The 16,050-nt window shown below is 40.5% G+C and overlaps 1 protein-coding gene across 3 annotated transcripts in view; it reads right to left on the bottom strand.

The window, feature by feature from the left end:
* Positions 1–16,050, bottom strand: part of FGF14 (fibroblast growth factor 14) — a 549,760-nt gene that overhangs the window by 156,845 nt on the left and 376,865 nt on the right. Inside the window, exon 1 of one of the 3 annotated variants that reach the window (XM_084880299.1) lies at positions 12,434–13,168. The exons of the other annotated variants lie outside the window; for them this stretch is intronic. Coding sequence (XP_084736425.1) covers positions 12,434–12,626 — 193 coding nt within the window. The 5' untranslated portion in view covers positions 12,627–13,168. Of the gene's footprint in view, positions 1–12,433; positions 13,169–16,050 lie in introns of those variants that run through there. 3 annotated transcript variants of the gene reach the window in all.

Genomic DNA, 16,050 nt, shown 5'->3' with positions numbered 1-16,050 from the left:
GAGGAAATGTTTGCTTATTGTTGCCTGTTCTTAAAACCTCAGCAACTTTTATTAGTATTTTCCGGCGTATCAGATGACTTTTGAAACGAAAAAAAAGTCAACCGAAAATCGGGGGCAAAAGACCAATACTGCACAAAAATTACCTGCAGATCTTGACGGCAAAGTAAGTCTTTTCTTTGAAGTGGGGGGTAGTCTTATACAGCGAATATAGGCCTAAACTTATGTTTTAACTGTAAAAATTAGGGGGTCGTCTTATATGCCGGAAAATATGGTACTTTTACAATTTTTCAAAATGCAAAGGTCTTGAGGTGAAAAATATGAAAATTCTACAAATATAAAATGCTCCAAGTCTTACAGGAAAACTTCAACATCGCCACATGCTCTGTGATGATTTGCTCCAAGAAGGAAGTCTGAGAGATGATGGAATGATCGTGACTGGGTTCTGCTATCCCCTGCAGCTCGATGACCTGGTGTTCAAAGCATTGGACAGAAATCGAAAGGGGGTGCATAGCTGATGACATTACTTCTATGTGAAATGATTCAAATGTGCAGCATTGCTGGTCACTGTGGTTGCTGAAGCAGCCTTGTTCTGTCACATAGAGGCTATAAGCATGAACACAAGTGAACTTTGTGATTGATATTCTAGCCCACCCCATGAATGAACCCAGAGAGACACTGGAATAGGATGTTGAATATTGTTATACACTGAGTGGCCTGGTTATTATGATCTCTAAACACATAATAATCTGGCCATTCAATATAATCCTATATAATAAAAGACTAATATGCAAATATTCCACTCAACCAGGAGTTTGATCAGCAGGCAGGCTGGCCAAACCTCCATGTCCCCTCTCCCTGGCCAGGCTGGCCAGACCCCACCGATGCACAAATTCATGCACAGGGCCTCTAATATATATATACACTGAGTGGCCATATTATTATGCATTCAGAGATCATAATAATCTCTGATTATTCCACATATAGAGTCCACTGAGTTAATTTTAAAGATGTACACCCTGTATCAGACAGGCTTGCAATCAAAGATCACTTCTGCCAAGTATAAATCACTGGAAAAATTACTTCATCTCTTCTCTCCTATAAAAGTGAAAATAATACCAACTATTTCCTATGACTGGGAGAAGAGATGTGGCATACAGTGCTTCCAATCCCAGAAGATGTTTACTTACTTTCCCTACATTTCTCTTTTATTTGTCATGCATGAAGTCAAGCCTTCTGTGTTGCATAAAATTGTCCAATTTCCTCATTCCTCCACTCAAGTCTGACCCGGCCCCCAGAGAGGAGGGATAGAGCAGATTCATTCAGTCTTCTACACTAAAGTTGGCCTTGACATAAAATTCTTCTCATGAAAACAGCAGCCATCTCATTTGATGGAATAAGGATGAGGTAATTATTGAACAATCTAAGCCACAGAAATGATTAAGGCACTGATGGCATTTACTTATACAGAAAGATTGATAGAGTTAAACAGTTGTAAGTTGGCCAAAAGGTAAGGAGGTTAAGAAGCCATGAACAAATATTTAAAGGGCATACCGTAGCTAAGGCTAGGCAGAAATTATTTACAGAAATTAAAGAGAGAAAATGAGCATGTTGCAGAAGAAAAAAAAAAGACATTAAGCAATAAGATTCTGACTGTTTTAAAGACCTTTTCATAAGGAAGAAAATTTTTGGATTCTGAAGAAAACAAATAATTGCCCATCAAAAATTCAAGAGTTTCCTGAGAAAAAAAAGACCATATTCATGGATTAGCTACTGTATTTTGTAGTTACATATCACCCTGGAGAACTTAATCAGAAAAAATAACAGAACTTTATCTAAAAATGTATTCTTAAACTCCAATTGCTAGCACTTCAGCATTTCTCATTCCTCAAAAGCTCTTTGTCATTCTGGCGGGAGATTTAAAAACATCAAAACCGCAAATGTGAAAAAGTTAACTTTTTCACCAGAGTTCATTATTAGGTACCTATATAAAATAGGCACATAAGAGAATGGCTTACTTAAAACCAAACATATCAGTGAAAATTTTCCACATACAGAAAATAAGCTATGTTAAATGGCCCTTCTTACATTTATGACTGTTTCTTTCTATATAATGCTTGAATTTGAGTGATATTTTTAATTTATCAAATAAACCAAATATTTTATTTTGTGGAAATGTCAACCAACCCCAATCCAAATATGTACAATAAAAATAAAATTCTTTACAAGTAAGAAAACACTAAGTTTGCCTTCTTCTTAAGAAGAGAGAAAGAAAAAACATCCATTGGATGCTTCCTAATTCCTGTTTCCTGCACATCCCCTAATAGGGCAAACCAGCAACCCCTCCGTGCGTAGGATGATGTGCATGTCACGTGATGGCAGTAATTAACATTAACATACTCAGAAAACCAGATATCTCATAAATATGAAAAGGCGATCACCTGTTCAGTGGGGTAAACAATATGTTAAAAGTAATTTGAAGGAAACCTCATGCGCATTATTGTACAAATTGCAAATGATTTGTGAAAAGTTGAATTCTAAATCCTGTACATGTAGGATAAGGGCTGAGACTAAACCGTTGGATTTGACCACTTGCAGGCCATTGGTGATCTCAACAAGACCAGCTTATTGTTGAAAGGTTCAATGGAGGGCAAGAGATAGGAAATTGGAGATTCCTCTTTCAAGAAGTTTTGCCAATAAGACAGGTGGTTAATAACTAGAGAGGAGTGGATGACCAAGAGGAGATTATTTTTTCAAAATGGGATATATTACAGCATATTTGTATTTTATTATAATAAGACAATGGAATATAAAAGATATATAATGCAGAATAGAAAAATTATTGAACTGATGTCCTTGAGTAGGAGAAAATATTTCTTAATATGAGGAGGTCTTCATCTTAAATAGGTATTCTAAGAGTTCATCCCCAAGCTCAAAAAAAGTAAAAAAATAAATAAATCTGCAGGTAGGTTTGTAAAAGGACCTGCAGCATATGTGAAAATTTAGTTTTGATTATTTCTATTTTCTCGGAGAAATGGAAGAAAGGCCATATTTGATCATGGAGATGGGGGTGGGGTGGGGTATGAGTTTTGAAGAGAAAAAAAGGTAAAAAATAGCATCTACTAAAGTGGTGGCTGCAGGCATAATCGAGTCCTCTCTTCTTGTGAGTTAAGTTGGGAATCTTTACCCCAAATCAGAGAACTCAGGAAAGACTGTGGAGGAACAGGTGTGAACCTTTCTGGGGGAGGCCGAGGCTTGGCCCCAGTCAGGTGAGGGTGGATGGAGGGTTTCCTCTTGATCTCAAAGCACAACATGGATTCTGGGACCAAAGGTCAGAGATACATTCTGCCGGAGGACGTGCAGTTAGGAGGATGGTGAGAAGTGGGACAAGGTCCTGTGGGAGCAATAAACAGCCTTTTCACTAAGCTTATTTTTCCTTCCAAAACAAGACAAGCCAGCCACTGGAATCTTGCTGCTTGGCCCTCTGCTTTTCCCATCCTAAAAATAGGGGACCTTTTTTATACAACCCACAGAGAGGAGGGACTACCACACTGGTGCTGAGGGACCCAAGGGCTGCTGGGAGTCCTTGTTCCTTTCCAGAACCATCCATCCTTAGAAGAGCACAGAACCTGAGGGTCCTGGTCTTCTCTTATCATTCGTAGAAGTGTTTTAGTCAATGTCCCAGGAAAGAACGTACATCAAAGCTAGAATGTGAAAATGACGTTAGTGGACCAATAATAAAATACAAGAAGCCTAATGGTGAGAAAAATGAATTCTCTCAACACTGCTTCCTGTGTTCTTCCTCATGTGCCTCCAGGGAAAACTACTGTATTGCTTAATTTCTGCATTTTTTTCCTTTTACTTATGCACTTTTGGGCCTTTTGTTTTTAAAGCTGGGAAAAAATACTGCCTCACAAACCTGTATTTAAAAAGAAACAGAAATGACCATGTGAGATTTGTCTCTGTCCAAACATCTTTTTATACAGGTGGATATCTCTCCTTGGTTTGTTTGGCCTTCTCCCTTGTGGGCTTGTGCTTGGGATCAAATCCTTCTGGCCTGTTGTAATTCTGAACGTTTTACTTGAACCACAAGTGAATTTTTCTGGTGACTCAAATAAAAATATAATAAAATAAAATAAATAAAAATATACCCAGGGTCCACTTGATTTTTTTTATAGATTTAAAGTAGATTTAATTCATACATATGTGTGTTTTCTCTTTAGCCAAAATCAACTGTGTAGGTGAAGGCACAAAGTAGTTTGGCAGTTGAATTAACAAGTTGTTTTACTATGTAAGGTAACAAGAAAATAAAAGCCAGGTAAATCAAATAATGTATGACTAGATTTGTAAGGCTGTTCAATAATAAAATATTAATCTGTGTGCAATTTCTACAAAGTGTATAATACAGTTTACAAACAACTTAGATTTGACTCCATTATGTTTTCTGATATCAGTAGTATCCAGAACTTACTAGAAAAGGACTCTGAACCATGCATTAAATCAAAAGCAGCATAATAACATAGAGTATCTAGTTGTCTAACAGTCTGTAACTTTTGTGATTAATGTAAAACCTTGATGGTTTACTTGTACAATATGGTCAATAATGAATGTAACCAATAAGGTATCTTATTAGAAATGAGAAATGTCTAGAATACACAGTTATGAAAAATTAAAGACTTACATGGAATTCATTATAAGCTAATGAAAGCACTCTAAATTAATCCTTTTCAGATTTTTGGGTCAATGCTGCAATTCATTATGGAGATAACAACAACATATCTCACATCCAAACACTTTTGGGGGAAAAGCTACAGTCCTAGAACAGAAAAGGCTTGGTAAAATTCAGCACATTTTTGTCTCTACACCCAAAGTCCACAAAAACGTCTCTACTTTTGAGACAGAACTTCTTACACTCTCAATTTAAAACAAAAACATAATAATACACTACAGCATATGTTGAACATTTATTTGCCTTGTGGTAACAGGTATTCCATTAATTATGAGTTTATTGTGTCATGAGGAAATTGAGAGTGTAAAGTAGTGGGGGAAACAAGATTTAAGGATAGATAGATTGTTGTTTTATTTTTGTTTTGTTTTTTTTTTAACTCTGATTGTGTCACTGGCTAGGTTTAAGTCTTCTAAAAAAACAAACTTTTTGAGCCTCAGTTTCCTTTGCTATGAAATAGTGATGAATCTTAACTAATTGAGATGATAAAAAAATATATATATGGCAATTGAGAAGTGGCTTTTGTTAAGAGCTGGTACTCTGGAGTCAGCCTGGCAACCTGAGTTTTATCCCAGCCTCACTCTCTGGGGCAATTGGACAATTTATTCAATGGAGGGAGGGGGCAGTATTCAGATTCCTTATTTATAAAATGGATGAATGGAGAATATTAGTGAATCATAGATTAATTTAATGTATCCATGGATGGTAGTGTAGTGTATCTACTGCATAAGTTTGTTGTGAGGATAAAAGAATATTCGATGGAACAAAGGCTGATACACAGTAAGTGTCATATAGACTAGTGGTTAAGCATATAATAAGTACTGAGTCAATTTTAGCCATTGGAATGTGCCCACTGATCTCAGCTGTCACTCTTTATCACTTCTGCAATTTCTATATGGAAATCCTTGGAAATACAGGATTTTTCCTTTAACTTAAAAAATGCTTGTGGAATGTTAATAATATACCAAGCACTAGTGAGACAAAGACTTTTAAGTGGCTGTCCTCCATCTTCATACTATATGAATCACTATTAAGCTTGATATCTAGAACTATAAAAGCATAGGGTCAAACACATATTACACACACACACACACACACACACACACACACACACACACACACATATTTCAGACAATATAGCTTTATGAAAAGTCTTTTCCCTGAATGACAAAGTAGTCTTTAGCATAAGATATTTTTGTTAAGTGTCTGGATTTCTACTAACACTCCCTACTACTAGCCTCTCAGTCCCAGTAATCAGTAGATTGTGACATATTTATGTAATCTGAGTGTCTTAAAATGAAAATTGAAATCATTATAAAAAAATTTCTAAATCAGCTGTTTTCTAGTTATGCCAACAAGTGTGACTGACTAAATTGCATCAATCCCCCTAAAATTGTCTCCTATGTGTTTGACTGTACCATTATATTTTTGTTTGGGTTATGTTTTTGGTTTTTTAATTAAGTGCTAAAACAATAATATTAAAAAAAACAAAACAAAAACCATACGGCTAGAGGCCCGGTGCATAAAAATTCATGCACTGGAGGGGGTCCTCAGCTCGGCCTGCCCCCTCTCACAGCCCAGGAGCCCTCAGGGGCGGGAGGTGATCCTGCAATCAGGGGAAGGTGATGCCTCATCAGTCGGCCCTGGTTACCTGAGCCTCAGGCAGCTCTGGGCAGCTAGGCAGCTGCCATCTGAGGCTTGCCTGCATCTCAGGTGTAAGCTGGACAGCCACCATCTTGCCTGTGCCTCGGGCTTGCCCTGGGTGGCTGGAAGGCTGAGGGGACTGGGGGACTCTGGAGGTAGGCATGCAGAGTGACCAGACCCGCCTGGGGGCAGGCCCAGCCTTGCTGTGTGCCCGCCGCCCCAGCAGGGCTGAGGGAACTGGGTGCCACCATCTTGTGGCTGTGGGTGCCACTATCTTTGAGGGCAGGGCAGTCAATTAGTGTATTCTCTCCTTATTGACTGTGGGTGCTGCCATCTTTGCAATGGTGTGAGGATCAATTAGCATATTCCTTCTTTATTAGCTAGAATTGGTATTATCAAAACACACAGTCATTTTTGGCTACAGTGCCTCACTATTTTGGGAGAAATTAATATAAAGCATACTTAGAAAGAAACCTAGATTTCCATAACTAAATGAACAAATAAGATTAAAAAATATTTCATCTACATTTTCCTATAAGTTTCTGCCAATATTTTTAAGTTAAGTAAATAAAATTTAGAATACATCATTTTATATTGAAGGGAGGGAGATTCATGTGTATTTGGGGGAAAAAATCTTATGGTAGCATTATTTAAAATTAAATAATTTTTAATAATAATTTTAAAATAATTTTAAAATTATTAACAGAAAAACAGAATTTAGGGGCCAAACACAGAACTATACTAATAATTCTACTCATCCTATATAATAAAGAGCTAATATGCTAATTAGACAGGACAGTGGAATGACCTTCCGGAACAACCTTCTGGAATGACCAGGGCACGGGGCCGTGGGCCCATGAGGCAGCCAGGGCTGCAAGAGCCTCGCCCCTTGCACAAATTTTGTGCATCGATCCTCCAGTTTGAAATATAAAGTGAAATCTGTGACTAATACTGGCAACCAGGAGAGTGGCTTTGGAGGAGTTTGTTCTTCTAAAATCTTATATTAAGAAATGTCAAAGGATATCTTCACCAGCTAGCTAGCAATACTATTTTCTCAATATATGTAAACTCCATTCAGTCTCTGGATCTGACACAATCCCAAGTAAGTGATCTTACTTAACAATGTACCTAACCTACTAGTTATCTTAAACATTCATTTTACTTATCACACCACTTCTAAAGTTACTGCACCTCTGTGGCATTAACCATTTCAGACGCCTGTAGAAGATGTGGAATGCTGAAATCATGAAAAGCAAACCTCAAAAAATATACATAAGCAAGCAAGGACAGCATCTCTAAAAATCTTTTAACATTATTTCATTTACCAGTATTCTCATAAAGTCCCTCACTTAGAAACCCTGCATTTAACAAAATATCCTTGTTTTTTAAAAAAAAATGGACATTTCAATTTAGAAAAACTATAATTTTGTCTTACCCTTAATACTACTAACAAATAATACAACTCTGTTTATCAAAAGGTTAGCAACAGGTATTATCAAAGGATATAGAAGATGCCCACAAATTGGCCTTGCTTAAAAAGCTAAACAATACACTTCCCAAAGAAAAGAAGCGTGATCCTTTGGGGGAAAATATCATCTTGTTTTATTTTTACCTAACCAGACAAAATATCCATTTGGCCTTTGTATTTTCACATGGTAATAGCTCTGCAGGAGTGGCACAAAGAAAGGTGGCTTTTTGAAGACTCTCTGCTGTTGATTATTCGCTGAGAGGTGAACAAGTACTGCCTTCCTTCTCCAGTACTTTATAGGAAGGAAGACCATTTTTTTTTAAGGATAGCTGATGAGTTTCATTAGCACACTGGAGCAAAGCAGTTTTGTTTTTATTGGTGTGATGCATTTGTGCTTTTTATAGTACAGAATAACTTGAAAACAAATGACACATGATACCATGGTTCCTATACAGTAGCCCAAACAAGCAGATTGCAAGAAGAAACTGCATTAGCCATACTGAAGATTCTGAAAGGTTATTATCCTATAGGTAATGGAGGTTCTTGCTCAGTTTAAAAACTCACAATAAAAATGTAACACTTTAGGATAACATGTTCATTATCCATCATTGAATCCAGTTTCTATTTTAGTTTCATTTCTTGTTAAAATTCAAATAATAAAACTATTGCTTGTTGCCTTGTGCCTTCTTTCTTTAGCTAATTTAGCATATAGCTAAATATATATTATTATTAATTAAGTCTTAAAATGAGGTTGGTCTTATTCTTGCATTTTTAGAATAACTTCCAACTCTATAATCACTTCCTAATTCTTTAAAAATGGGATAAATTGCATAGGTTTATATTTAGAGAAAGTAAAAAGATATAAAAGTTTTAAAAGTATATTTCTAAAATGGCCCACTGTGGTTCAAGGACTTGTTTTTTAGCTTTGCACCTGTTGACCTTTCTTAATCACTTCAATTCAGGGTTAATGGTGATGTCTAGAATCTAGAGCATGGCAGACATGCTATCAATATTTGAGAGTCTATAAAATGCAGGTAACATAGACTTGTTCCTAACTACAACCTTATATAATTGAAAATATATGCTGGGTTAAACAGCATTAGTGAGGTATAAAATGCCACAGGAGTACTAGTTTTACTTATCTTCAATGAGAAAATACTTCTCAGAGGAGATGGCCTTTTGTCCAAGCTTTAAGAAATGTGGATAATTTCAACAGGTGAAGATGGAAGGCAGGAGAGTCTATGCACAAAATAAAGCACAAACAAAAGCATAGGGATCTGCAATCATGTGGCTAATTAGGGGAATCTGAATTGTGCTTGGACCAAGTAGTCAGGGGAAGGATAGAGAGATGAATATGCAAAAGTGGGATGGAGTCATGGTGCCCACACAACCACAAAATGTCACCTTGCAAACTCCTGCCCTTTATAAATACAAAAAGGTACAACTGGTATAAAAACCACCCTTCTATAGGGGTAGAAGCTGATCAGAGTAGGGGATAGGGCTCTACCCAAAAGGGCATAAGTGAATATGTCATACTGTTCACATTGATTTAATTGCTACTTAAAGGAAGCATTAAAAATAAGAGAAAAAAAAAACTCTACACATAAGAATTGTATATTACCCTTACCAAACTGACAAAATATGAACTTACTTTAATCTTTTATTCCATTTGTCAAAATGTAAAATGTATTTGTATTTGCATGTCAAAATGTAAACTTCAGTCAAAATGTAAAATTCAGCCAAAACGGACTATGATATAAGATGAAAGTGTACTTAGTTTCCCCACCTCCCTTGCTTCTCCTAACAGGCTAAGATTTTTGCCACATCATGGTCTTCACACATACACACACATTACTCTTGAAATCTTCGTATCCATCTCAGAGGTCAACCCTCAACCTGTTACTCTCAATGTGGCCCATCTGAACTCATGGGTCTCTACCTCAGCCCTCTTTATGCTTTACAGGAGTTTTGTGATTCCTTCATTACCCCATATTTGTAAGCTCCATGATGGAAGGAACTCCATCTGTTCTATTCACTGCTCTACCTATAATACCTGAAACAGACCTGACATATCATAAAGATTCAATAACTATTTGTCAAATTAATGATTTTCAAACATGAGGATACACAGTGTTGTCACACCTAAAAATTGTATCTTTAAATTTATAAAATAGATTTTTTAAAAATTTCTTGGGTGATACCTATGCAAAGAATGAGTATTGGAGGAAAAGGTAAATGTGAATAAAAATATTTTCAAGAGTGTTTAATAAAACATTGAAATAATTATATATAATATAAATTCATATAAGTATATTACTATGTAATTTACATACTATAAACTTCTAATATTTCTCTTGCTTAAATTAAAAAATAATTTATTTCCAATACCCAAGAGATATAACTATATTTTTCTTCACTAACTGATATATTTATTTATATATAAGAATTATAAAGAGGATAAAAAAAAGAGGTTCTGGTGAAATTTCCTTCCAGCTATCTTATTTTCCATTCTTCCATAAAAAAATAAGATAGTAAAAGTGACCTCAAGTATATTTTTCTTATAGATCATTGAGGCATGTATATCACTTTTAACTCATGAATGCCAAGGGTGCAGTTGAAATGGTGAAACAGACTACTGGAGAGCTCAGCTGTCTTATTATATCTGAAAAAAAAGTATAATCCCATTTTAAAACTTTAAAGTGTAAAACAAACCCTCCATCACTCAATAGGACACAAAACATTTACTGTATGTATTTATAAAATAATCTACTGGTTGTGTATTTAAAGAAACACACAATATGTTTTAATCATTGTTTATATTAAAATAGCCTTATCTAGAAGGGAATATGTTTGTTTACTTCAAGTAGATGGCAAATTTGTAGCTTTCCCTGCTGAGAACCATGTTCTAAAAGATAATCTGATAAAATAAGGGGAGAAGCAAACACTTTAAGCTACGATAATGTGACCCTCCATGAATCAAAAACATTTTAAATAGTCAAGTGGGTCTTCCAATACAAAGTTTTGTTGGATAAAGCTCTAAGCTAAGGTGGAAAATTAAAATCCATTTTTTTAATAGCTTCTACCCTGTTCTAAAAATATTGTCCCCAAAAACCTGATCTAAAAGTAATATATTTATTAATTTTTAAATTTTCTTCTTAAAAGACTTACTTTTATATAATTATTACATTCGTATAATTTTATCTCCCTTTAACTCGGCCACTGTTATATTTCTCAAATTTTTTAAAGCTTGATTCTAAGAGCAAGTAACCTCCAAGGTCTTATTGTGACAATAAGGTACTGTCCTTGAAAAATACTTAGCTTAGCCTTTAAAAAAAAGAAAAGAAAAGAGCATTAAAACTTTTGGTCATAAATCTGTATCTGTGTGGCACCCTCACTTAGATCCACATGGATAACATATGCCTCTCTTCTCCCGTCTTTGGAACAACAGGACATTTAAAACAAATACAGCTGGGAACGGAGAATACAATGTGCCAGGCAAACATATACTCCTATTAACGTAAATATATCCTTTGGTGTTTCCTGACAAGCCCACACGGTTATGAAAAGCAAGCAATCCCCATTTTTTCCCCACAGAACACCCCACAGGCTCTCAAAGCAGCCGCCCCTAGCAACTGGATGTGGAGATGAACAAAAGCCGCTGGGCTCCGGCTCCGGCTCCTCGGTGAGTTGCTTTCTCAGACCCTGACATTTCAAAGGTAGCGAAAGAAGGTCATGCTGGGCACTAGCTAGTTCTACATTTTTAAGCCATAGTATGGGCAGCGACCCTTGTCATCTGAAGTGTAGTAACTGCTTGGCTTGCCTCACGTAATTGGCAAGTCCTTGAATTAAAACCTATGCATAGGAGGGAGGATGTGTACGTGGCCAATCCTCTATTGAAGACTCCTTCCTCCTTAGTCCTGCGCCCCTCTCTGAAGATTGATTGACTCAGGGGCTTGGGAGTGCTCAGTGCCGCAGGTGAGGCAGTTTTCCCCAAATCCCAACTGAACGAATGAACAGAGCCTTTAGTTCACACACACATGTACACCCTTCACACACTTCTCTCACACCAGCCCCTGTGGAGGGCACCATGGGGATCACCCCATTGCATGCAGGTCTAGAAGCCAAGGAGGTTTCCAGACAACCTGGGGAACCCACTGAGGTCACACACACACACACATTCCTCACACCCCCAATCCTTATGGGAGCAGCCAGCGCGACCCCAGGGGTGGCAGAGACCTTTGCCCCATGCTCTGGAGTCAGACTGTATCCCGGTGGGGAAAACCCAGCCCCTCCTAGGAGAATGCTGGGCTCTGGAACCCAGCTGGAATGAGACTCCAGAGGCAGCCTGCAGAGCGGGCCAACTTGCGGGTTCCGGGCGGCGGGGCTACAGGTTGCTGGGGAGCAGGTTCCCAGCTCCCTGGTCAGAAGGCGCTCAGAGCGCGGCGGCGGAGGGAGACTCGGGGAGGAGGTGGGGAAGACCTGGAGGCTAATGGGGAGAGGGAAGGGGAAGCCCCAGAGAGAGGTCCATGCAGGTGGGGAGGGTGGAGGGAGAGATCCGAGGGCGCACCACCCAAACAAGTGACCCACACAGCACAGACCTTGGCGCCGCAACCTGCGCTTCTTGAGCCCGAAGATGCGCACTTTGGAGAAAATATCCACCAGGTTGCCATTGCAGAGCCCGCGGTTCTTGCTGGGGCTGCTCCGCCTCCTGCTGGCGGAAGGCCGGTCCCAGTGCTGCTCCCGAGCCTGCCGCTTCTGGCGGATCAAACCGCTGGCGATGGCCGCAGCCATGGTGGCTGGGGACCGGGTCCGGAGGAGGCGGAGGGCGGAGGGGAGGAGAGGGGAGGCGGCGCGGACCCCGGCTCACCCTCGGGGAAGCCGATGGGGAGAGCCGGAGGGGCCGGGGAGACGGGTAGGGGCGCTCAGTCCCGCCTGGGACCCATGGTCCTCTCCACGGGTCGCGGGGCCAGGTGCGCAGATGCGCCCTGGGCGCGGCGGCGGGGCGAGCCCGAGGAGCCCGGGGTCCGTGGGGTCCGCAGGCTTCGGGCCGCGCTGGAGCCGGGGGTGGGCTTCGGGCTGCGGCCGCGGCGGTCAGCACACGCCGCCGCCGGAGGAGCCCTCGCGGGGACCGCCACCGCCACTCGCGCCGCCTGGTTGCCCTGCCCACCTCCTCGGCGGGCGGTGGCACTCGCCGCCTTCTTCCAGGGCACTGGAGGGAGGCGGGTCCCGGCCGCCGGGACCCGGCGAGTCCTCCGATCGATCGGTGTGCTACTCGAGGAGGACTCGGCTTCTGGATGGAGCTGCCCCGCGTCCGGTGGTGCCGCCGCCGCCGGCGCAGCCGCCGCCGCCGCCCGCTCCCGGGTTCTGCTGGTGATTGTCAAGTGCTTTGGAAATCAGCATCTGGAGAAAGCAATCTTCTCCTGGAGGATCGCTAATCAAAGCGCGTCGTGGCCATCCGCTACCCACACCTCACGTCCCCCTCCTCTCTTCAGGAATAATAATAATAATAATAAAGTATGCATATGTAATACTATGTTTAAAAAAAATAGTATTAGCAATAAAGACAGCTGAAATGGATTGATTGCAAGAGGTGTGGTGCTGAGAGTCTGAGCCAAAGCAGATGGAACTGAAGGAATTGTCGCCGCGCTTTTTCTTAGATCAAACTCATAGGTTTTCCCAGGCGTCTGTGGCCTACCTGGGGCTTCTGGGTCTCCTGGTTCACAGAAAACTCTGAGCTCCTGGAAGGGTGAGGTGGTTTCTCCCCTCCCTGGGCACCACAGCCACCCCACCCAGGGAAGGAGGAGGAGGAGGAAGCGGAGAGGCTGGGAGGGAGGAGAGTGTGTCCTGAGGAGGGAGGCGCCTCCAGTCTTTACCTAGTCCACCCAAACTTGCTGCAATCTACCTTCTGCTGCCCAGAAGGGTAGGCTTGTCATTTTTTGAAAAGGCAACAGCGGGAGCAAAAAGGAGGGAGGAGGGGAAGGTGAGAAGATGTGGCAAAAGTGACAAAGATCCCTTTCAAGATCTGCTCTCTGGCACTTAGAGGGAGAGACACAGCCCCCTGTGGTTGCTACAAAACAGCAGCTGGATAGGATAAAAAGCCTAAGGAAAACTGAAGAAGTCACAGCCAGCGGAAATATTAAGGGTGAGGGAGCATGTCACAGTATTCCAATGACAACACAAAGCCGCCAGACTGAAGGACAGTCCAAACTGAGCTCCCTCCCAACTTTGTGTCCCTGGGCAAAGAAACTCTGTCTGAGGACAAAGCCATGAGGACCTTGTCTGAAATTCATGTACAACAGTGCTGCCTCCCCTCCTCGGGTCCCTGTTGGTGTCCCTGGAGGTGTTCTGTCTTGGATAACTGAAAATGTGAAGGCCCTTGAGGAAGGGATCCAGTGGAAGGCACCCTAGGAAAGGTTTGGAGGGGGGTGGAGGGGAGAAGGAAAACACTTCACGCTTGGATGAGACAGATCCATGGTTTCTAGGATACACTCTGAGTGACAGACCAAATGTAGCTTTCGCTAGTGTGGCTTCTTACCTTTTCCTCTCCCCTCTTAGCTGCTTTTGCTTATCGTTACAGGGAGACAGAGGAAAGAAATGCCAAGCTAGACTTCCCACAGTCCAGAGTGAAGAATGGAGGAAAGAAGGAAAGAAGACTCATTGGGTCGTCAGAGACTGGTAGCAATCAATTCTCTGGTAACTGCTTTAGAGCTGGAGTGAAGAGGCACCATCTAAAAGCAACCCAGGGAGCAGTTCTGAGCCAACACACACTTTCTCTCTGTTTCAGGAATAAGCAGTAAAGTACTACAAGGACTTGCAATCAGGCCAATGAGAGAAATTCAGCCAAGGGCTGATGACAGAGAGGCTAGGCACCTCTGCTCTACAGAACTTTCCCACATTCTCTCCACGCAAGTAATTACTGCTGAGCTGGTATTTGTTCTAATCACTCCATCACTCCATCGTTGCTAACAAGTCTCCTTTGGGGAAGATAATTTAATGTAAAGGGGGTACATGTAGAATTGGGTCCAAAGCAGTCAGGATTGTGTATATCATATTTAACATTAAAGAATATATTCTGTTAGTTTTTTCCCCCCTATCTTGTTATATCTACAAAATAACTACAATATTAAAAGGAACAGGGCCCTGTTTTGTGTGCCTCAGTGGATAGAGGATTGGCCTATGCACCAAAAGGGGCACAGGATCGATTTCCCATCAAGGGCAATACCTAGGTTGCAGGTTCCACCTCTGGTCCTGGTTGGGGCGCGTGTGAAAGGCAACTCTTGGATGGTTCTCTTTCACATCGATGTTTCTCTCTCCCTCCCCTCCCTCCCTTCCACACTCTCTAAAAATCAATGGGGATAAAAATCCTAAGTGTGGATTAACTGAGAGGAGAGAGGAGAGAGGAGAGAGGGAGGGAGGAAGAGGGAGAGAGAAATAAAGAAATATGTAGGAGTAATTTTGCCAGAAATTTATAATCCCTAATCACCATAAGATAGTAAAAATGAGGAAAAGGGGTGTAGTAGCTATTTTGCTCTATCTCTATCACTTTATTTTCTGTTTTACATATCTTTGTTCTTACATTTTTTACTAAGTATGTATTAAAGTTCTGTGGTCATGCCCCTGCTTAAAAAGGAAGGCCATCTGCAGATGGACTACATCTAATAAAAAGCTACTAAAGTATGTCTTTTTAAAAACCCACTAAAGTGAGTCCAATTGAACATGAAGAGTAGCTACTCCTGCCTTCCATTATTGAAGACAGGCCATTAGGACATTTAGGATGTTATGGCTTGGAATATTCAAATGACGTTACAATTAAAGCAAAGACATTTACTTACCTAAAGCCACTGGTGAGTTTTTCAAAGAAGCAAAATGTTAAGTATATTGGCCTGTTAAATATAGTACAACTCCCTCAGTCAACATATCCCAGTCTACTTTGCAAGGTTTTTTCCTTTTTGTCTTTATATGTGGCTATTGATTTTAATAGAGTGAGATTAAGCTTTGTACTGTTATAGCTGTTTTAATTATTTTATTTCCAGGCATTTTCTTACATTGTAGTCTTTCCTCCAATTCCTTGGTTTGGATAATTTTTTTTTTTTTGGGGGGGGAGTGTACGAGGGGAGGGGGTGTTTGGGCTCCTTTATTGTCCCAGCAACCTACATACAAGGCTGTGATTCAGCACCACGGACAGGGATCCCGCCCCAGCCACAGCTCTCAGAGC

Source organism: Pipistrellus hanaki (assembly GCF_964339955.1).
Source record: "Pipistrellus hanaki genome assembly, chromosome: 3".
In the NCBI taxonomy this organism is placed as follows: Eukaryota; Metazoa; Chordata; class Mammalia; order Chiroptera; family Vespertilionidae; genus Pipistrellus; species Pipistrellus hanaki.
Note: the sequence above shows the minus strand (reverse complement) of the source record. Positions and strands in the feature narration are given on the sequence as shown.